This window comes from Schistocerca cancellata, chromosome 4, assembly GCF_023864275.1.
Source record: "Schistocerca cancellata isolate TAMUIC-IGC-003103 chromosome 4, iqSchCanc2.1, whole genome shotgun sequence".
Taxonomy (NCBI): Eukaryota; Metazoa; Arthropoda; class Insecta; order Orthoptera; family Acrididae; genus Schistocerca; species Schistocerca cancellata.
In genome coordinates this window covers 600790104-600813964 of record NC_064629.1, presented here as the reverse complement: position 1 = coordinate 600813964, position 23861 = coordinate 600790104, and the positions used below count along the sequence as shown (strand labels likewise).

The window sequence follows — 23861 nt, the reverse complement described above, 5'->3', positions numbered from 1 at the left end:
CCTTCGGTTAGTTAGGTTTAAGTAGTTCTAAGTTTTAGGGGACTTATGACCTAAGATGTTGAGTCCCATAGTGCTCAGAGCCATTTGAACCATTTTTGAAAAATCTCTTGCGGATTCTATCATAAGTCTTAATAAATCCTAATTGTCCAGCCTCAGGTGTGTCATGGAATTTCTGTAGAACATCTAAGCACATGTGTTTAGGAATCACTGGTAGCCACCTCTTTCCAAATGGATCAAATTTTTTCTTGCAAAGTAATCCATTAACTACCTAAAATTGTTCTTTCACATCCTCTGACCAATTTAAGGCAAGCATAATTTGACATATCTTGGCGTCCTCATTTTGCTCAGCGGAAAGATCCTGGAGTGCAGTGAGACAGTCACTATCTTCATCAAAGTCTTGATGGTCTTGCACAGGGTTTCTTGAAAGACAGTTGGCATCTTGGTGTCTTCTTCCACTTTTGTACACTATAGTAATGTCGTACTCTTGAAGACATAGTGCCCACTTGGCGAGTCATCCTGTCGGATCCTTAAGACCTGTCCAGCAACAAAGTGAATGATGCTCTGTAACAACTGTGAATGGCCCAGATCACAGCATCTGTGTGTAGTTCTGTAAGTGCTCTCTCATCATACAGACCAAGTACAGGTTCAGGTGTAAGAGCTTTTTACAGCACATAGAAAGAATTTTGTTCAGCACCACCCCAGATAAATTTAGCATCAGCTTTTAACAACTCTTGGAGGGGCCTGGCTTTGATACAAAAGTCTTTGATAAAATGACGGTAATAAGAACATAATCTGAGGAAGCTTATTACATCTCTAATACTTTTAGGAATAGGGAATTCCGTTATAGATCTCACTTTTCTGTTCTGGCCACACACCTTCATTTGACACAAGGTGTCCAAGTATTTTGATTTCTTTTGCTCCGAAGAGACACTTTCTTGGATTAAGTTTCAGTCTGCCTTGTTGGAGACACTTAAGAATGACCCTCAGTCTTTTTATATGTTCATCAAATGTCTCTGAGAACACTATAATGTCATCTAAATAACAAAGACACATCGTCCACTTCAGGTGACAAGATTATCCATCATCCGTTCAAATGTTGCTGGTGGATTACGCAAACCGAACGGTATTACCTTAAACTCATACAGGCCCTCAGGGCTGATGAATGCAGTTTTCTCACGATCAGCCTCATCTACTTCGATTTGCCAGTATCCTGAGTACATGTCCATGGTTGACAAAAACTTAGCCCCCTTCAGACAATCTAGTGTATCATCAATTCATGGACGAGGGTAAATGTCCTTTTTAGTTATGTTATTAAGCTTTCTGTAATCTACACAAAAGTGCCAACTGCCATTCTTCTTCCTGACAAGGACCACTGGTGACAACCATGGGCTCTGCGAAGGCTGAATGATGTCATTCTTCATCATTTTCTCTATCTCGCTGTGAATTATTCAATGTTCCATTGCTGACACACGGTATGCTCTCTGGCTTATTGGTTGATGGTCTCCAGCGCTAATCCGGTGCTTCACCATCAATTTGTCTAATTTGCTCTTCACCCGTAGACTGAAGCATTCAGAGAACTCGTGAAGACTTCGTCATCCCGGAGTTGGCGTCAGCTAACATCAGTCTGCTGTCTTCTGGTGTGGGTGGCATTAAATATCTGCCACCTTTCTCAACAATAGCACACCACATGTCCTGGTTGTCCGCAGTGGAAACATACTGGTTGGTTATCCTGGGTCCTCCAGACATCAGTCTTCCTTGGTGCCCAAACAGGTTCCTCATGAGGCATTCTAGGAACATAACTCCACCTGGGTCTCGACTTTTTCACCATTTCAAAGGGAAATGTAATTCATTTTTGATGCATTGTCTTGAAATACTAGCACAATTTTATGAAGTCCTCTGCTGTCGACACCTCCTTCAGGAGTAGGGCTTGATACGTGTCCTCAGAAACACCCTTCATGAGATGTGCAATCTTATCTTCCTCCTTCATTCTAGGATCCACTATTTTACACAGCTCCAAGCCGTCTTGAATGTAGGATGCTGTAGTTTCACCTGGTCACTGTGCCCTGCACTTTAATTTATCTTCAGCCTTGCACTTGTGTCGTTGTGTGTCACCGAAATACTTGTGCAGTTCCACCTGGAATACTTCCCAGCTTGTGAACTTCTCCTCATTGTTCTCAACACGATGTCATCCTATTTGTTAAATTTGGCTATACGCTCATACACCTTCATCCACTTGTTTGGATCTTGGCCATAATTACCAGAGAACCTGGAAGGATGTCTCATGTGGTGGCACACAGTTGCTGTCATCGTAATGTCCTCTTCTTCTGCAGTCTCCAGTAGATTGCGATCTGTTGAATATGGCTTGAACTCGGTTTTTTTTTCCATGTAAACGGAGGCTCTGTCATGGCCTGATGGGAGCCATTGTGTTGTCGATAATGTGCACTATCACAAGTTCCAATACCCAGTGCCTCCACCAGAATAGTGTTACGTAGAAGAAGGTGTAATTAGAGGAATGACGAACACTAACTTCACTAAATGAAGCTTTATTCAGCACTTGCACATACAGGAGCGTGGAGCGAACTGCCTCCAGCCAGCACACATACATTATATATACAGCTACAGAACATTCCAGTACACTGATTCTTGACATTTGTGGATACTTCTGGAATGTACTCAAACCAAATATAGAAATTAAAATGGTACAGTCCAGGTGAGTTTTGAGCTCCTGCCCCTCAATTCAACATTTAGAATCATAACCACTACACCACGGTATTACTCAGCTTCTTCTGTGACAATATTTTACAGGAACTTTTACAACAGGTATGTTTTGCAGAGATGGAATTTTGCTACAGAAAGATAAACATAAAGTCCTTTATTATTACTCTAGCATTCCATAAAAAGTATGAAGATAGATGCCAATTATTATCAAATGAAATCCTACTTACAAAGTTTTAAGAAAGATTATTGAGTGATGGATCTAAGAATATGGTACAACCCATTACATGTCATTCACACAGGATTTACAAAGGCAGGATTATACTAATCAAAGCTCACACAGAGGCAATTAAGCAGTAATTCACCCCATATTCCACACACAAATGGGATGGTAAGAAAACCTAATAGGTGGTACAACAAAAAGTACCCTCTGCCTTGTGATTCACAGTGGTTTGGAGATTATGGATATTGATGCAGAAATGGATAAACTCAGTGATGAGGCAAGTCATGGCTCGGCACCGGGGTGGGCAAGATTATGCAAGGTGTCGAAAACCAGACGGCACAGCGCGGTGGGAGCAAAGGCTGCAGAATTCCCACAGGAAAGTCACACCACACTTCATCTGAAATGCCAGGGAACTTAGCCTTGGTAAACACGAGCGAATACTGACTGCGGGTCTGTGAGCAGACCCTGAGTGTCCTCGTCTGAAGCCTGTAGAGCGGTGAGGTCGGATCAATCGATGATACTTGAAATGGCATTGATCCAAGAGGAAATCTGCAGGGATGTTCTCCGTGCCTTTGACGTAGCATACATCTGTAGTAAATCGGGAGACCAGGTCGAAGTGGTGGAAGTGTTGGGGGAGGGGGGGGGGGGGGTGTGAGGATCCTGTGGAGGGTTGCAGAAGGCATCTGCCAGCAGTTTGTGATCAGTAAGAAAGAAGAAAGGACTGCCCTCATTGTCAGTGTGGAAATGTTTGACAGTCTTGTACACTGCCAGAAGATCTTCATCAAAAGCAGAAAATTTTTTCTGTGTTGTAGACAGTTTTTTGGAGAAGAAATGAAGTGGTGAATGTGTGTTGCCTTTGCTCTGTAACACTGCATTTTGCTAAGTTCAGAAAAAACTGCATTTCTGCACACCATCTAGAAATTCTGTCTGTCATCTTGTATACTCTTACAGTCACTCAACATGTAAGAGTCAGTATTTGTGACTTAGCATGTAGTCTGACCCATAATCACGGGATACCTTGATACATTTCTTGAATTACTCACTAATACAAAATGTCTGCAGCTGGCTGCTATTCTGTTTGTGGGATATCAATCAGGCTAACTAAAATTTTTGTGAAGGTTATCGACATCATTTGTTCCCTAGTGTTAGCTCACATCACATTTTACTTTTGTAGCTATCCTGAGTTTGAGTACATCAATCCACTGTAGCTTTAAGAACTCAGGTAAAGAATGAAGAACAACAGGTGTAGCTTTACCTCATGTTTTCCTTGTCTCTTCATCTAATGCCCTCTTCCCTTGCACCTTTTCCCGAATATCCACTTCCTTCCCTCCTTTTGCCCTTAGGCTAATTTGTTGTGTGCTATTCCTTACACTGCCACATTGTTCTATTACATCGATCTTCCATTTTCTCCCCATTCCAGACTAGGAAAACCAGTCTTGTAACATAAGAAAACAGCAATAGTAGGGTGCTGCTTGATACAGTCACATCAAATAAATATCTTAACATTGCATAACATATATCTACATCTACATCTACATCCATACTCCGCAAGCCACCTGACGGTGTGTGGCGGAGGGTACCTTCAGTACCTCTATCGGTTCTCCCTTCTATTCCAGTCTCGTATTGTTCATGGAAAGAAGGATTGTCGGTATGCCTCTGTGTGGGCTCTAATCTCTCTGATTTTATACTCATGGTCTCTTCGCGAGATATACGTAGGAGGGAGCAATATACTGCTTGACTCTTCGGTGAAGGTATGTTCTCGAAACTTTGACAAAAGCCCGTACCGAGCTACTGAGCATCTCTCCTGCAGAGTCTTCCACTGGAGTTTATCTATCATCTCCGTAACGCTTTCGCGATTACTAAATGATCCTGTAACGAAGCGCGCTGCTCTCCGTTGGATCTTCTCTATGTCTTGTATCAACCCTATCTGGTACGGATCCCACACTGCTGAGCAGTATTCAAGCAGTGGGCGAACAAGCGTACTGTAACCTACTTCCTTTGTTTTCGGATTGCATTTCCTTAGGATTCTTCCAATGAATCTCAGTCTGGCATCTGCTTTACCGACAATCAACATTATATGATCATTCCATTTTAAATCACTCCTAATGCGTACTCCCAGATAATTTATGGTATTAACTGCTTCCAGTTGCTGACCTGCTATTTTGTAGCTAAATGATAAAGGATCTATCTTTCTGTGTATTCGCAGCACATTACACTTGTCTACATTGAGATTCAATTCCCATTCCCTGCACCATGCGTCAATTCGTTGCAGATCCTCCTGCATTTCAGTACAATTTTCCATTATTAAAACCTCTCGATACACCACAGCATCATCTGCAAAAAGCCTCAGTGAACTTCCGATGTCATCCACCAGGTCATTTATGTATATTGTGAATAGCAACGGTCCTATGACACTCCCCTGCGGCACACCTGAAATCACTCTTACTTCGGAAGACTTCTCTCCATTGAGAATAACATGCTGTGTCCTGTTATCTAGGAACTCTTCAATCCAATCACACAATTGGTCTGATAGTCCATATGCTCTTACTTTGTTCATTAAACGACTGTGGGGAACTGTATCGAACGCCTTGCGGAAGTCAAGAAACACGGCATCTACCTGTGAACCCGTGTCTATGGCCCTCTGAGTCTCGTGGACGAATAGCGCGAGCTGGGTTTCACATGACCGTCTTTTTCGAAACCCATGCTGATTCCTACAGAGTAGATTTCTCGTCTCCAGAAAAGTCATTATACTCGAACACAATACATCATCCGCCCCAAGTAGCTGAATGGTGAGCATGACGGATTGTCAGTCCTCTGGGCGTGGGTTCGATTCCTGGCTGTGTCAGGGAATTTTCTCTGCCCAGGGACTGGGTGTTGTGCTATCCTCATCATCATCCACATCGACTGCAGGTCACCGAAGTGGCATCAAATTGAAAGACTGGCACCCAGCGAATGGCCTGCCCAGCGGGGGGCCCTAGCCATACGATGGAGGGAGGGGGGGGTAATAGCATATACATAATGGAATGAGCACATCAGGTTGGTAGTAGGGAGAGTGAACAGTAAACTTCATTTTATTGGGGGAATTTTGGGAAAGTGTAGCTCATCTATAAAGTAGGCGGCATATGGAATGCTAGTGTGACCCATTCTTGAATACTGTTCAAGTGTTTTGGATCCCCACCAGGTTGGATTAAAGGAAGACACTGAAGGAATTAAGAGGCATGCTGCTAGATTTGTTACAAGTAGGTTCGATCAGCATGCAAGTATTACAGAGATGCTTCATGAACTCAAATGGGAATCCATGAAGTGAATATGATGCTCTTTTTGTGAGGTACTGTTGTAGAATTTTAGAGGACTGACATTTGAGGGTGACAGCAGAATGATTCTACTGCCATGAACGTACATTCCATATAAGGCCCACACAGATAAGATGCGAGAAATTAGACTCATATGGAGGCTTTAAGACAGTTTTTTCACCCTTTGCTGTATTTGCGAGTGGAACAGGAAAGGAAATGTCTAGTAGTGATACATGGTACCCTTCATCATACACCATATGGTGGCTTGTGGATTATGTACATATATAGGAATTTCAGATGAATGGTGAAATGATAATGGGAGAAATGAACAATGTTTTGACAACCATCTGAATTTTCACTAATGGGTGCAGTTACTGATGATACTACAGTATGCTTATTTCAGCACTGTGGGCTTCAACCAGTCCTCCAACGGCCTCCACAGCTTTGCATACTACGTTCACTTTACTAGACTTAATCTTACTAAGGTCAGCTCCTTTAAAATTACTAAGTCTGTTTTGTTGCATGATGCTCGTGTTTTCATTGTTTCAGTTCATGGTCTGTCTGCAATGTTACACATTCCATATATGTCTTTTTATAACAATGTGATTTGTTTATAAAGTGATGTGCATGTTTTGCTGCTTACTTTAGAACTCTTCAGTTATGATACTCACTTGGAAAATCGGAAGATTCACAATATCATACAACTATGAGCACAGAACACACTACAGGGTGTAATCTTGGGCATTAATTAATGGTCACGTAAAAAGTGTTCAATATGAAAAACTATTTTTCAAATAAATGTGAATAACTATTTTTCTAACCTTGGTAACTGCCTATATTCCGGTTTTACACTATTGGAGAACACTATTTGGCAACGAATTTTAGGAATCAAATGGTAGTCTGTGTCTTGAAATTTCAGGGATTCTCTCCATTCTTCTCCTGAAAATAATACCAACAGAGATGTTCACTTAAGCTGATGTTGCAGTAGAAACAAATATACCAAGACAGTAAAGATGAAGAATTTTACAACACTCAACTATAAAAAGAAATCTTTGTGATATTAAAAGAGTACAGACTGTTTGTTGCATGACAACATTCTTGGCAATCTATAATTACTTTCAGACTCAAACAGCATTACATGTACCAGTGTAACAGTTTCATATGATTATAAACACGTAAGAGACAATTATTACTTTTACTTAAATAATTTGTGCAAAATAGTTATGAGTGCAAAAGTAAATATATTCATTTTCAATGGTATTTTGTAATTCATGAGGGTTAAGGGATATTCTGTGCTGACCCAAGAGCTTACCATTCCAGAAATCTTCCCCCATTTTCAGAAGTCTTTTAGCTCCGATAGGCATTATGGTGATATGTATGCATACTTATTGTACTTACCTGAATCACAAAATAGCAGCTGTAGGTCACAAAAGTCTATATGGAGCCTATCATATAGTCTTTCTTCTAGCTCCATCTGTGTTGCATCTTCTAACCCAGTAGTACTTGTTTGTAGATCACTCCTGACAGTAACACATCCCAGATCTATCACCATTACACTGCCTCCTCTGTCAAGGAAAAAAATTACTTTCTGTAATCATCTGGAATAATAAACAAAGGGAAACTGAAACAGTGTTTTTAAAAAACTCACTTTTGTAGTGATCCCATTTCAGGAATAACAATATATGGTCCCTTGATGTCCATAGTAATGCTGATTGTCTTTTGGCGGGCAACAGTATACAGAAATAATGGCTTTCCAGCCTGAACAGTTTGTTCAATTTTTTGCTCCAAGTACAGAAGGACATCCTTCATACTAGATGATCTTGTTTGAAAGAAATTAATGAGCTCTGATACTGCATGCTAAAAATACAGAGAAATTTCAGTTTAACCAATTGCACTGAAAAACTTATGAATAACTGATTACTATTTGTATTACCTCATGGTAAACAACTTCAACAGGCTCAACTGCTATTGAGAGTTCGAAGTCTGCTTCAACATTAGAAGGATTCTTTTCAAAATCTATTGAGAGGAAGTTCGAAGATGTGTTACCTAAAACAAGGCCTCATTTAGTCAAATTTAGCATACTGCAATGACTAATAACTGTTATATAACATATAATCAAAAAATAGCAGAATAAAAGAAGCAGGTTACTTAGGTACTGCGTAAATAGCTTACAAGCTTATGGAACATACCTGTATGTACATTATCTGCAGAAACCATTGGAACAAGCTCATTCTCCAAGCTTGTACCTTCAACCACAAAACTTTCAATCCTCATGGAAATTTTGAAGGCCTTTGCTGATGGACGAGTTTCTAAGCTTGCCAGAAACTGTGTTAGTGTGACAACTACAATTTCCTTTCGGTGGTTGATCAAGCTCAGTGAGCAATTTGCTACTGTGAAGTTAAACTTGTGTTCTGAAAAACAAAACAGTTCAGAGCTACAGTGACTATTATGTTTGGATAATGTCTTAGAAAGTAGGAATTACATGTTTTGAATGCACTGAATTCATAAATTACTGCACAAATTCACAATTCTATTGTTCCACAACTTTAAAACTTCAGACTTCGTAAAAAGGATCCCACTATCTACTGGAATTCTAGTTTTGTCTCAAACTGTGGTAACATTTTCAGTGAGATATGAAATTATCATTATCTAACAGAGAAAACTAGAAGTTGAAATATCAACAATGTTAGGAAAAGGATAGATTGCTACTCACTATAAGGGTGAGATGTTGAGTTGCAGATAGGCACAATGAAAAGACTGTTACATATTTAGCTTTTGCCAAAAGCCTTCTTCAGAAAAGAAAACAGACACATTCAGATGAGCAAGCACACATCATGCACAAAAGATCACCATCTCTGGCAGCCCAGACTGTAATGCTGTTGTCATGCTGAGTGGTTATCTGGAGTGGGGCTGGTACGAGGGTGGGATAGCACAGTGTGGGAGGGGGGAGAGAAGAGCACTGTCTGGTGAAATATGCACAGATGAGATGAATACATTAGGAGACTGCCAGGCACAATGTTGCAAGGCTGTGGTGCAGGGAGGTGAGTGGGGTGGATGGTGGTGGTGGGGGAGGATGGGGGGGGGGGGGTGGAATGGAAAAGGAGAGGAACAGGGAAGGGGAAATATGGGCAAGTGCATTGGCAGAGGGCTGCACAAAATGAGGGTGAGGGGACATGAACAGGGATGAGGTGACAGGACAGAGGTGGCAAAAACTGTTGGGTGGAGAGTGTGCAGACAGCAGGTTACTGTAGGTTGAGGCTGGGATAATGTTGGGAGTGGAGAAAGTGTTTTAAGGATAACTCCCACTGGCGTAGTTCACAAAATCTGGTGGTGGAGGGGAGGAGCCACATAGCCTGGGCAATGAAGCAGTCATGAAATCAAGCATATTATGTGCAGCTGCATGTTGTGCCACAGATTGGTCTACCATGCTCTTGGCCACAGGTTGGTGGGGGCTATTCCTCCTGGTGGACAGATGACTGGCACTCATACCAATAGAAAAAGCTGTGCAGTCATTGCAAAGATGGTATATGACATGACTGCTTTCACAGGCAGCCTGGTGTCTCTGATAGGGTAGGATAAGCCTGTGACAGGACTGGAATAGAAAGTGCTGTGTGGGTGGATTGGGTAGATCTTGCACCAGGGTCTTTCATAGGGATATGATCCGAGTGGCAAGGGGTTGGGTTCAAAGAGTTCAAATGGCTCTGAACACTATGGGACTTAACTTCTGAGGTCATCAGTCCCCTAGAACTTAGAACCACTTAAACCTAACTAACCTAAGGACATGACACACATCCATGCTCGAGGCAGGATTCAAACCTGCGACCATAGCAGTCCCACGGTTACGGACTGTAGGGTCTAGAACTGTTCGGCCACCCTGGCCGGCGCAAGGGGTTGGGATTGGGAATAGCATAGTGTTGGACTGGGAGGCTAGAACTGTTCGGCCACCCTGGCCGGCGCAAGGGGTTGGGATTGGGAATAGCATAGTGTTGGACTGGGAGGCTGTGGAGGTTGGGTGGTTGACAGAATACCACTTTAGGAGGAGTGGGAAGGATATTGGGTAGGATGTCCCTCATTTCAGTGGATGATGATAGATAATCAAGAAAACCAATCTCTGGCACAGCCATAGGCACCAATATGGCACCCTCCTACACCAAACTGTTTATGGGCCATCTAGAGGAAACATTTATAGCCTCCAAAAACCCCAAGCCCTTGGTCTGGTTCAGGCACATAGATGATATGTTCATGATCTGGACTCAGGATCAAGATACCCTATCCTTATTCCTTCACAACTCCATCACGTTCTCTCCCATCCACTTCACTTGGTCCTCCACAAACCCATGAACCTACAGCACCTGCATTTCAACAGTTGTTATCCCTTTCACACCAAAAAATCCTTCCCATACATCCTGGCCATCTGGGGATTGCATATTTGCAGTGACAAGGACTCCCTTACCCAGTATGCTGAAGGTCTCACCAAGGCCTTCACAGACAGGTATTACACCCCACTGAAGCACATCCTTTGTCATGGCTATGTTTATCTATCATCATGCTCTGAAATGAGGGACATCCTATCAAAGATCCTTCCCATCCTTCCTAAACTGACGTTCTGTTACCCACCCAACTTCCATAACTTCATGGTCCATCCTGTGACAGGATTGGAGCAGATGGTAGTGGGATGATGTATGGGACAGGTCTTGCATCTAGCTCTATTGTGGGGATATGAGACATGAGTCAAGGGGTTGGGAGCAGTGATGGAGTAGGGGCAGACAAGGAAATACTGTATGTTGGGTGGGCAATGGAATTTCACTGTGGGATGGGTGGGGAGGATATTTCACATTTCAGGGCATGTTGTGAGGTAGTCAAAACCCTGGTGGAAAATGTGATTCAGTTGTTCCAGTCCTTGGTGGTACTGAGTCATCACAGGAGTGCTCCCATGTGGCCAGACAGAGGGTATGTGGGGAGTGGTAGGTGACTGGTAAGACAAGATAAGAGAGATCTGTTTCTGAAGAAGATTAGGAAAGTACTTTTGGTCTGTGAAGGTTTCAGTGAGACCCCTGGCATATCTGGAAAGTGACTGCTCATTGCTACAAATGCAGTGACCATGAGTGGCTAGGCTATATGGAAGGACTACTTGGTATGGGTTGGGTGGCAGCTGTCAAAGTGTAGGTATTGACAATTATTGGTGGGTTTGATGTGGACAGAAGTACTGGTGTAGCCATCCTCGAAGTGGAGGTCGGCATGAAGGAAGGTGTCTTTTTGAGCTGATAAGGACCAGGTGAAGCTAATGGGGGGGGGGGGGGGGGGGGGAGTGTTGATGTTCTTTGAGAATGTGGATAGGGTTTCCTCAATCTACATTCAGATCATGAAGATGACATCAGTGAATCTGGACCAGGTGACAGCTTTGGGGTTCTGAGTGATTAAGAAGGATTCCTCTAGATGCCTAATGGATAGAATAACATGTGGTGGTGCCATGTGGGTACCCATTGCTGTACCATGGATTTGTTGGTAGACGATGTCTTCAAAGAAGAAGTAATTGTGGGTGAGGATATAGTTATGCATGGTGACTAGCAAGGAAGTTATAGATTTGGAGGCAGTCAGGCATTCAGGTGTTCAGTAGCAGCAACACTTTGTATGGAGGAAGGTGGAATCAACAGTGATTGAACAGGGTGCCAAGTGGTAAAGGAACAAGAACTGTTGAGACTCTGTAGAGGAAATTGTTGGTGTCTTTTATATAGGAGGGTAGGTTGTGGGTAACAGGCTGCAAGCACTATACCACATTCTAATGACAACTAATAAGCTGTCTGTCTGCATGAATGCTTGATCGTGCAGGCAGAAACTCTCTCTACAACATATCAGTTGTTCTCATAGCCCCCATGGCCATGAACTTCACTAGTCCTTGTCCTCCACCGGCCTATCAATTTCCCTAATCCACCTGCCTGTCACCTTCCCTAATCCAGATCCAGTTCCAGTTCCAGCTCCAGCTCCAGTTCCAACTCCAGCTCCAGCTCCAACTCTCCAGCTCCAGCTCCAACTCCAGCTCCAACTCCAGCTCCAGTTCCAACTCCAGCTACAGTTCCAACTCCAGCTCCAGTTCCAACTCCAGCTCCAGTTCCCCAGTTCCAACTCCAGCTCCAGTTCCAACTCCAGCTCCAGTTCCAACTCCAGCTCCAGTTCCAACTCCAGCTCCAGTTCCAACTCCAGCTCCAGTTCCAACTCCAGCTCCAGCTCCAGTTCCAACTCCAGCTCCAGCTCCAGTTCCAACTCCAGCTCCAGCTCCAGTTCCAACTCCAGCTCCAGCTCCAGTTCCAACTCCAGCTCCAGCTCCAGTTCCAACTCCAGCTCCAGTTCCAACTCCAGCTCCAGTTCCAACTCCAGTTCCTGAACATGTACTTACAATGTCCTCTCCCCTCACCCTTTTTCCTTCCTGTCCCCCCTCCCCACACCACCCTATCCTTTTGCACAGCCTTTTGACGTTGCACCTAGCAGATGCTTCAGGAACTCAAATGGGAATCCCTGGAGAGAAGGTGATGCTCTTTTCAAGGAACATTATTGAGAACATTTAGAGAAATGGCATTTAAAGCTGACTACAGGACAATTGCACTGTCTCCAACACACACTGCACATATAGACCACAAATATAAGATATGAGAAATTGAGGCCGGCCGGAGTGGCCGTGCGGTTCTGGGCGCTGCAGTTTGGAGCCGAGCGCCTGCTGCAGTCGCAGGTTCGAAACCTGCCTCGGGCATGGATGTGTGTGCTGTCCTTAAGTCAGTTAGGTTTAATTAGTTCTAAGTTCTAGGCGACTGATGACCTCAAAAGTTAAGTTGCATAGTGCTCAGAGCCATTTTTTTGAGAAATTGAGGCTCATATAGGGGTATACAGACAGTCATTTTTCCCCTACTCTATTTATGAGTGAAACAGGAAAGGAAATTACTAGTAGTAGTACAGGGTGCCCTCTGCCACAAAGTGTATGGTGGCTTGCAGAGTATCTGTGTTGATGTATGTTATTAAATTTAATAGATTTCAGTGGTGTTTTGTGCTGTTTGTGGCAAAATAATGATTTTACTAAACTTTCGGAAATGTTCACTCACTGTTTTTTAGAGTTTTCTGTGTGTTGAAGTTTTTAGTAAATTTTGTGCTTTAGTTTTCAGCTGACATTTCTTATTATTTCTAGTGAAATGTATCAGTAAAATTTTCATTCACTGTTTTAACTTCGTTGAGTGTTCCAGTGGCCACTTCAATTTTTGGTTTTAGCTAACAATTTTGTGAAGTTTTGTTGGTATTGGTATAGTTGTGGTTTAGTAGTATTAATAAAAGTAGTTGCTTTCTTAGTAAAGAGAGAATTCTGACTGCTATTGTAAGTTCTATGAATAGTTCTGTTAGTGTAACTGAACTTAGGTAGATACATAGGTTATTCAGTAACTGTAAAATTTCACCATGAGTGAGAAGTGTTGGCTCTGTCCTAGGTTTGTGAGTAGCGAGTTGCGGTGTGGGATTTGTTCAAAGTATTTTCATTGGGGGGGAATGCAATGGGGAAGCCAGTGGGCATTCCAGTGAGATCCTCTCCTGGAAATGCAGAATCTGTAGTAGAAATAAGTTGATAAAGGAGCAGGAGCATAAGATCTATGCCCTTCATGGGCAGTTACAACAAGCAAAGGAGAAATTAGATAGGTTGACGAGGGTGAATGGTGCTGGGGAATGGAAACTGGCACTTGGCAAGAAAGCAGCTAGGAGGAGGAGATATTCAGATGGTAGCACTTTGCTTATACAGGGTGTTACAAAAAGGTATGGCCAAACTTTCAGGAGACATTCCTCACACACAAAGAAAGAAAATATGTTATGTAGACATGTGTCTTAGACATGTGTCTGGAAACGCTTACTTTCCATGTTAGAGCTCATTTTATTACTTCTCTTCAAATCACATTAATCATGGAATGGAAACGCACAGCAACAGAACGTACCAGCGTGACTTCAAACACTTTGTTACAGGAAATGTTCAAAATGTCCTCCGTTAGAGAGGATACATGCATCCACCCTCCGTCGCATGGAATCCCTGATGCGCTGATGCAGCCCTGGAGAATGGCATATTGTATCACAGCCATCCACAATACGAGCACGAAGAGTCTCTACATTTGGTACCGGGGTTGCGTAGACAAGAGCTTTCAAATGCCCCTATAAATGAAAGTCAAGAGGGTTGAGGTCAGGAGAGCGTGGAGGCCATGGAATTGGTCTGCCTCTACCAATCCATTGGTCACCGAATCTGTTGTTGAGAAGCGTACGAACACTTCGACTGAAATATGCAGGAGCTCCATCGTGCATGAACCACATGTTGTGTCGTACTTGTAAAGGCACATGTTCTAGCAGCACAGGTAGAGTATCCCATATGAAATCATGATAACATGCTCCATTGAGCATAGGTGGACGAAACTAAAATGAGCTCTAACATGGAAATTAAGCATTTCCGGACACATGTCTACATAACATCTTTTCTTTATTTGTGTGTGAGGAATGTTTCCTGAAAGTTTGGCCGTACCTTTTTGTAACACCCTGTATGTAATAGATCTGACCAACTGTCAGAGTTGAGTGGAGAGGAGCCTCATGTACATGTAGGTGTAGGAAACATGCAGCAGTCCTCAGCAGTTAGGAAGCCTAAGTCAGTTGCAAACTCTAACATAAAGAAGAAGGTTCTGCTGCTAGGTAGTTCGCACAGTAGAGGTGTGGGCCAGCACTTGCAGGAAGCATTGTGGGTGAGTATCAGGTCACTAGCATCGTGAAGCCTATTGCAGGGTTGGCTCAGGTGACTGACAACATAGGGGAGTTATGTAGGAATTTTATGAAGGAGGATCAGGTAGTGATAGTGGGTAGAGCAGGGAATAGTCTTGATAGGGATGGGAAATATGATATAGGTGATGACCTGGTAAAGATAGCTACTCAAACTGGTGGCACTAACGTGCATTTCATGCAACTGTTTCAGCATCATGAACAGCCTCATCTTAATGCAGCTTTGAGCGTATTTACATCGGGCTGGAGAGGACACTGATGGCAGAGGGCATGGGTCACATTGCAGTGGTGCCAGTTGAGTCTATCAGTAGATCAGGTTTCACTAGGCACGGCCTGCATCTCAATTAGGTGTGGGAAAGGGAGGCCAGTGGTGGAATAACTCATGGGAAAATTCCTGTAGTAGTTGGTGTTAGAACGGCACCATTTTTAGATGGAAGTCAGCTGATAGGTATAACTACTTGAAAAAATCTGAATCACTGAAGCAAATCACAGTAATGTCTTTCCAACATCCATTATATTGGTTAATACACAGCAAGTTAAATTCCCAAGTATCACCATAGAAATATGGAACTGCTACTAACAGCCATGTTAGTATGCCAGAGTATGTCAGCGCCACTTCCGAACGAAGTCTACAGTGGTCTAGTGCACAATATAAAAGCATTTTATGCCACACAGACTGTGAACTGGCCCTCCATACACAATATGAACAATAGCAATAGTATTTCCAGTTACAATATCGCCATTCATTAATGTTGTATTTATTCCTTTAAGAGACAGGTACAAGGAAAGGAAGAAATTAACTCTACTCCTCAAACAGTCTGGCCTGGTGATGAAAGAGCACCACAGTAAGTATGCATCACTTTCTCCGTACAATACTGGTAACTCAGCATATGCCAAGTATATTTGTTTTTCAGTCAGAGTATTTCCCAATTGAGAGCTATGTGCAGAGGTAATGAAAACTGAAATGTTTTATGTAGAAAGAAACTTAAAATTACTTAAACAAAACACTAAAAACAACAGACAACACCCAACTATATATCACCACATTCTTTGTTGCCCCAAATTGGCAAAATATGAAGCAGATACACTATTTATACCACCATTTCTAACTTAGTTATGACAAAGGCACTCACAGCTGCCCATGATATCCCCAGAAAATGCATGTTAAAATATATATTTTGAAACATTCCATGTTCACAGAATGAGGGCTTTTTCACAGGTGGTATTTGAGTTTCTGGTGATATTAGTTTTGTGGCTATTAGATCATGGTCCATTTCAACCTCCAATGCTGGAGACATCATCAGGGGCAATAACAACTCAGAAAGAGTTACAATCTCAAACAAGCTCAGCAAGTTTGAACTGTTTATACATTTACAGACAACAGTCAGTTTGTGATGTCATCAGGCTGCTGCTTAAGATGTCAGAGTCATGCCATTGCATATTATGGTTTAAATTAGGCAAGTTTTGGGCCTTAGTACTACATAAAGCTAGATAGTGGTTTGAAGATGTCACAAACTGACCGTTTCCTGGAAATGTAAAAACTGTTTGGCTTGCTGAGCTTGTTTGAGACTGTAACTCCTCCTGAGTAGTAAAGCAATGTGTTCTGAAAATCATAGTAGGCACTATTGGCATGTATGGTTACTTAATGAAAATAACAGGTAATTAGGTGATGTCCTTTTTGAAGAACCCTATTGAAAGAATTCAGAGAACAGGTATTTAAATCTGACTGCAGTACGAATCTTCCGTTGCCAACATACATTTTGAGTAAGGGCCACAATGGAGGCTTATAGATAGTTGTTTTTCCCTTGCTCCGTATGTGAGTAGAACAGGGAAGGGATTGATTAGTAGTGGTACAGCGTACCCTCCACCATGCACCCTATGGTGGCTTGCAGAAAAAATATACAGATGTAGAATTCTGGTCCTATATACTACAGATTTATCCTCAACAACTGAAATTAGCAAAAGAGTTACAAAAGCTTTCCTGGATAAACAAATGACAAAAGAAAAACAGAAAGTATACCAAAAAGGGCTACTAGTTTACCCAGTATTGCAAGACACAGCATATTATCCACAGCTACAGCAATAAATTCTTATATGACAAACAAGTAGCAAGGTGCTGTTTGTTATCTTGTTGAAACAGTTATTCTATTGTGTAATGTCTTACAAAATTGTGGGCGACTATAAATTAAAAATTTTAAATAAAGCCTTTGAAAGAATACAATAAATTTACAGTTTCATATCCTGCTGACAGTGACATGATTAGGGATGGAGCTGTTAATACTGAAAATAAAAATAAAAAGTGTATTGTAATGTCTGTGTAATGTGAATTTTCGTATCTTTGTCATGAAAGTGCAATGGAATCTTTGGACTGGTAAACCAGAAAGTGTTAGATACTATGGTTGTATTTCTGATTATGCTGGTCACAAGGACATGAGATGTTCAAAGACAGGTGTCATCAAAACTTTCAGTCATGCGACTGTATCATGGATTAGTCAATAATGAAAGGAAGTGGCAACACCCACTACAGGAGTAGAAATAGTATTATAAAGTGAAGGAGCAAACATGTTGTTCTGGCTGAAAAGGCTGCTGTATGAACTGATTGGAACTTCCAAACAAGTGACTCCACTTGCACACTATGTTGACAATGCAAGTACAGTGAAGCTGTCTAAAAATCCAATGAGTCATCAAAAATCAAGCATACAGAAGTCCATCACTTCTACATCAGGGAAATATTCTTGAATGGGGACCTTGAATTAGAACAAGCTCATGGGACTAACCAGTTAGCTGATCTTTTAACAAAACCATTGGAATCAGTCTGACTCATGGTGCTGTGTGACTGAATTGGAGTGATGCAAGTGCAATGGAATCTTTGGTCTGGTAAAACAGAAAGTGTTGATACTATGTTGTGAGTGTATTTGTGAGGACCCTTGTTTGGTGAATCTTTTGTAGTCTGCTGAAATAAATAATTTTAACAGGAGCAAAGGCTCAGATTAGACAAGTACAGGACAAAACATCAGTGACAACTGTTTTGAAGGAAGCGTTTCAGCACAAAAATGAAATAATTTAGGTTGATTGTCGAAAACCTAAATCAGCATGACCAAATGGGGATTTGTGTCTCAGTCTTCATAAATGTGATTTTAGAGTGTTAATTTCTGTGCCACCTCACTTGGTACAAAGACCTTGAAGTCACTGCCTTAATCATACGATATTAGTTTACATCTGTGTGAGATTGCTCTTTTCAAAAGAAATGATATTGACATTACATGTCAATGCAAGGAAGCATAAGAAACTAACAGAAAATAGTGCATGCCCAGAAGCTAGACCAATAATAAGAAGAACAGCAAAAAGTAAGAAAAACTGTGGGAAGGAAAACTGTGTAAATAAAAAATGAATTACAGCTGTACAACATACTGAAAAGAAAACGATGATGAAGAAACAAAAGACTACAAATTCTTTCACAAACACACAGATCTCCATGCATTTTCCCTTGAAACTACAATATGGTACAGGCAAATATTTAAAGTATAGTACTTTTTTATAAATTGGGAGATTTAAATAATAAATGGTACATTTAAGATTAAAATATGTAAATAATAATACTTGATTGTTAAATGAACCAGGCAACTGGAATGTAAATCTGTTTACCTATGTACTGCTTTGGCTTGTCCATTTTCATTGCTCCTTCAACAAAACCAATTGTCTCACAAATTTTCTTCTTTTCTGGGGAAGAAAGTTGAGCCCACAGACCTCGTTCTTTTTCAGAAAGAATAAGAAACTCCACAGTGCTTTCTTCTCTTGTTATTCCCCACCAGTCAACAGTACTCTCTCTCACATGTATACGTTCTGGATTTTCACGGTGAAGCTAAATAAACAGACGTATATAATATTAACCAGTCTTCAAGAGCTGTAAATACTCACAGTTACTCAAAATAACCCACGGCAGTGTTACATTACCTCTAGTTTGGCATGCTCTCTTGCAACAATTATATGCAAGATGGTGAGCCTATCTTCTAGTTGCTGCAGATCAAGTTTCAGTTCGGTGTCATTTGGACTGAACAGTGCTTTTTTGTATGCATCTTTGTATTTCAAATAATATTCCCTGAATGAAAAATCAGATGTTAATAAAAAATTATGCAAAAGAATAACTAAAATTACAAAACTTGCGTTCTGTGCTGACCTGTGCTTTTTAATGTTGGTCCAAGAGTAAGGTCTCACTCTCTGTTCCAGTACAGAGTTGTACGCGTACTTCCACCATTTTGAACTATTAGAAATAACTGGTACTCCTGGGTGAAACTGTCTGTATTTCCTAATAAATAAATTTGTATTATTGATATGAGATATAGTATGAAAATGGAAAAAGGATTAAGACAGTGAACAATCACTCACCTACAGATGACAGAAAGAGGGGGGTAAAGGGAGAGAGAGAGAGAGAGAGAGAGAGAGAGAGAGAGAGAGAGAGAGAGAGAGAGAGACTAGCTAATGAGAAAAATACAAAATGCTTGAAAGATTATGTAGTTTTTCCATCTGTAGCAGATGTCTATGCACCAGCAAACTATCATCTACAGGTATTCATTTCACATTTCTCATTTTTCCTTGTTAAAATGATTTATAAACAAGGCATGAGTTTATGTTGTCAACTAATGTAAAAAAAACCTGTGATGTAAGACATTTATGGAGAATGGGTGGTTACAGTACATAAAAATGAAGTTTGTAAAGCCTTTACCATTTTAAATGCTAGAATAGTCACGAGCAATGTTTATTTTCAGTATTACTCTGTGAAACTAGTGTTAAAAAAATAGTGATCCATACGTGTATCTGGACTCTGCTCCAGCTGTTATGCTTTACTGTATAATCAGAGTGCTTAAGTTCCAAACTGTAAGACTGTACAGCCAAGCAGCAGCAGAAACCAGGTCTTGGTCACTATTTGGTGAAATTTCTGTAAGAGTTATTCATGTCCTACAAAGATGCACTCCTGCATAAATACATAAATAATGCAGTGTAAGTGAATTTTCAGTTTGCTCATTCAAAGCAGATGAACATGGACACAAAACAGCAAAGTGACCAGTCAGTCATAAGTTTGATCTTCACAAAACGGCTGTACTCATCAGCATTGTCCCTAAAACTGAGTTTTCTTTGGTCCTTCTTATCCACTTTCGCTTTATTCTCATCTTTTCATTTACTCACTCGTTCATACAGCACATTCTGTAAACAAAATCATGCAGAATAGCCATTAGGGCTGCAGAAAGAGTCAAGTTCTGTATTGCTATTCAGAAGTAGTCACTGCATGCTACTTCTCTGAAGTATACTTGTAACAAATTATTACTATCAGTAATTTACTCAGAATGATGATTAAGGAAGTTATTTCTAGATTATTTTATACATGTATATTATGAGAGAGACAATACCTTAAAGAAGCTACTACTCCTTCCCTTACACTACTCACTTCCTCTTTTTATCTAAAATTTCAAAGTCTACATGTAGTTTTACACTGTACACTATCAGCTGTCTGTACACAGGCTAAGACAAGATCTATTCAATACAAGCATTAGATATTTAATGACAGACTGAAACTGTGTGCACAATGGGACTTGAAACTGGTACCTTTTCTTTTCATGTGCAAGTGCTCTACCAATGTATCTATCGAAACATGACTCATGACACTCTCTCACAGCTGTACTTCTGACAATACCTCTTCTCTCACCTTACAAATTTGACAGAAGTTCTCCTATGCTGACTGTTTAATCAGAGACATAGTTGTCAGATTAACATCAGGCAAGGAGGTCCAGACTAGAGTTTTGGAACTGTCCGGCTCCAACAATCAACAATACTGACAAGAGTCTGAGGTGTCTGCAGCAGCTCAAAATGCGTTTATAGATAGTCAGCAGGCAGCTCAGCTGTCTGCCATGATCCAACAAGTTGGTCCCCTACAGGACCAGATTAAGGTCCAAGTGACACAAGCCACTGCTTGGACACCAAGTTAGAAAGGGTGCCACAACTGAATATTTCTTTACATAATGTATCACAATTAGTAGCAGCCACTTGGGATGCCAAGATGAAAGGGCTGTCAGCAGTGTCCACGTGCAATATTTGTATACCGTGTTCATCACAATTAGTTGCAGAAACTGACATGAGTGAAAGTTTATGACGGAACAGGGGGTGAGGGGAGGTGGCACCACACAGCATCATTTGAAAGAAAAATGTTCCTGAACTGAGCATGGTACCCTGGATGACACTCAGGGTGTGACTCCTGCGTAAGGAAGCATTTATTTCTCCCAAGTAGATTTCAGTACACTTAGTAATTCCTTAAATAATACAATAAGCTCCGCTTCTGCATTGGAAATTTTACTGGGAATGATATGTAGAGACAGACAGCGTAAACTTTCTGTATCGGTGGTAGATCACAAAGAGGCCACATCACTTCAGTGTCGGACTGGCCCCAGTTGATGCCTAAGTCTTGTCCAGACAGCTGGATGCGCCACAAGTGTCAACAGTGTCCACATCTTTTCGACACATGCTACACATGTCTCAAGTAAGGGCCCTTGGCAATAATGTGACAGAGAAAAACAACATGGTGGGCTGATGTTAGACAATACACCATGGACTGATGAGTCACTGTCCACCGATGCACTATGGACGACAGAGCCTGACCAGGCCTGAGTGTTCCCTGTAACTTGTGTTGCAAAAGATTCCTTTGAGAGGGCAAATTACTGTATGGGCAAAATACACTCCCACTCCTGGAAATGGAAAAAAGAACACATTGACACCGGTGTGTCAGACCCACCATACTTGCTCCGGACACTGCGAGAGGGCTGTACAAGCAATGATCACACGCACGGCACAGCGGACACACCAGGAACCGCGGTGTTGGCCGTCGAATGGCGCTAGCTGCGCAGCATTTGTGCACCGATGCTGTCAGTGTCAGCCAGTTTGCCGTGGCATACGGAGCTCCATCGCAGTCTTTAACACTGGTAGCATGCCGCGACAGCGTGGACGTGAACCGTATGTGCAGTTGACGGACTTTGAGCGAGGGCGTATAGTGGGCATGCGGGAGGCCGGGTGGACGTACCGCCGAATTGCTCAACACGTGGGGCGTGAGGTCTCCACAGTACATCGATGTTGTCGCCAGTGGTCGGCGGAAGGTGCACGTGCCCGTCGACCTGGGACCGGACCGCAGCGACGCACGGATGCACGCCAAGACCGTAGGATCCTACGCAGTGCCGTAGGGGACCGCACCGCCACTTCCCAGTAAATTAGGGACACTGTTGCACCTGGGGTATCGGCGAGGACCATTCGCAACCGTCTCCATGAAGCTGGGCTACGGTCCCGCACACTGTTAGGCCGTCTTCTGCTCACGCCCCAACATCGTGCAGCCCGCCTCCAGTGGTGTCGCAACAGGCGTGAATGGAGGGACGAATGGAGACGTCTCGTCTTCAGCAATGAGTGTCGCTTCTGCCTTGGTGCCAATGATGGTCGTATGCGTGTTTGGCGCCATGCAGGTGAGCGCCACAATCAGGACTGCATACGACCAAGGCACACAGGGCCAACACCCGGCATCATGGTGTGGGGAGCGATCTCCTACACTGGCCGTACACCACTGGTGATCGTCGAGGGGACACTGAATAGTGCACGGTACATCCAAACCGTCATCGAACCCATCGTTCTACCATTCCTAGACCGGCAAGGGAACTTGCTGTTCCAACAGGACAATGCACGTCCGCATGTATCCCGTGCCACCCAACGTGCTCTAGAAGGTGTAAGTCAACTACCCTGGCCAGCAAGATCTCCGGATCTGTCCCCCATTGAGCATGTTTGGGACTGGATGAAGCGTCGTCTCACGCGGTCTGCACGTCCAGCACGAACGCTGGTCCAACTGAGGCGCCAGGTGGAAATGGCATGGCAAGCCATTCCACAGGACTACATCCAGCATCTCTACGATCGTCTCCATGGGAGAATAGCAGCCTGCATTGCTGCGAAAGGTGGATATACACTGTACTAGTGCCACATTGTGCATGCTCTGTTGCCTGTGTCTATGTGCCTGTGGTTCTGTCAGTGTGATCATGTGATGTAGCTGACCCCAGGAATGTGTCAATAAAGTTTCCCCTTCCTGGGACAATGAATTCACGGTGTTCTTATTTCAATTTTCAGGAGTGTACAACAACGTGGATCACCGAATCTCTTTGTTGGTTTAAGTTCACTGTCAGCTGTAAACATTTTTGGTTTAGATACATTCGCCACATTTGCTTCCCAAGTATTGCATGAAGTGAACCTGGTGTCAAGCTCTGTACCATTCCAGGATCTTAAATGGTTATTAAAGAATTATCAGTGGTTATTATAATCAACACTGGATAGGGCTAAATTAGATGAAGATCATATATTACTCAAGCAGTCCACTCTGCCAAAATTTTGTATTGCACAGCCAATCTCGTTCCAAATGTGAGACACATTAAAGCCCAAATCAGACAGGTTACAGGAACTGGGGGTATATGCGCCATTCACGTGGTCAGTGGGTGAATCCCATGGTGGTTGTAAATGAAGCTAATGGGTCTATAATTGAAACTTCCTGGCAGATTAAAACTGTGTGCCCGACCGAGACTCGAACTCGGGACCTTTGCCTTTCGCGGGCAAGTGCTCTACCATCTGAGCTACCGAAGCACGACTCACGCCCGGCCCTCACAGCTTTACTTCTGCCAGTATCTCGTCTCCTACCTTCCAAACTTTACAGAAGCTCTCCTGCGAACCTTGCAGAACTAGCACTCCTGAAAGAAAGGATACTGCGGAGACATGGCTTAGCCACAGCCTGGGGGATGTTTCCAGAATGAGATTTTCACTCTGCAGCGGAGTGTGCGCTG

General features: G+C 42.4%; 1 protein-coding gene across 1 annotated transcript in view; it reads right to left on the bottom strand.

Moving 5' to 3' along the window:
• LOC126183816 (intermembrane lipid transfer protein VPS13A-like) overlaps positions 1-23861 on the bottom strand; it is a 681615-nt gene that overhangs the window by 532814 nt on the left and 124940 nt on the right. Inside the window, exons 7-14 of the mRNA XM_049926066.1 lie at positions 19190-19318; positions 18967-19111; positions 18658-18874; positions 8421-8642; positions 8165-8277; positions 7880-8088; positions 7630-7796; positions 7053-7170 (exon numbers count right to left, since the gene is read on the bottom strand). Coding sequence (XP_049782023.1) covers positions 7053-7170; positions 7630-7796; positions 7880-8088; positions 8165-8277; positions 8421-8642; positions 18658-18874; positions 18967-19111; positions 19190-19318 — 1320 coding nt within the window. The remainder of the gene's footprint in view (positions 1-7052; positions 7171-7629; positions 7797-7879; positions 8089-8164; positions 8278-8420; positions 8643-18657; positions 18875-18966; positions 19112-19189; positions 19319-23861) is intronic.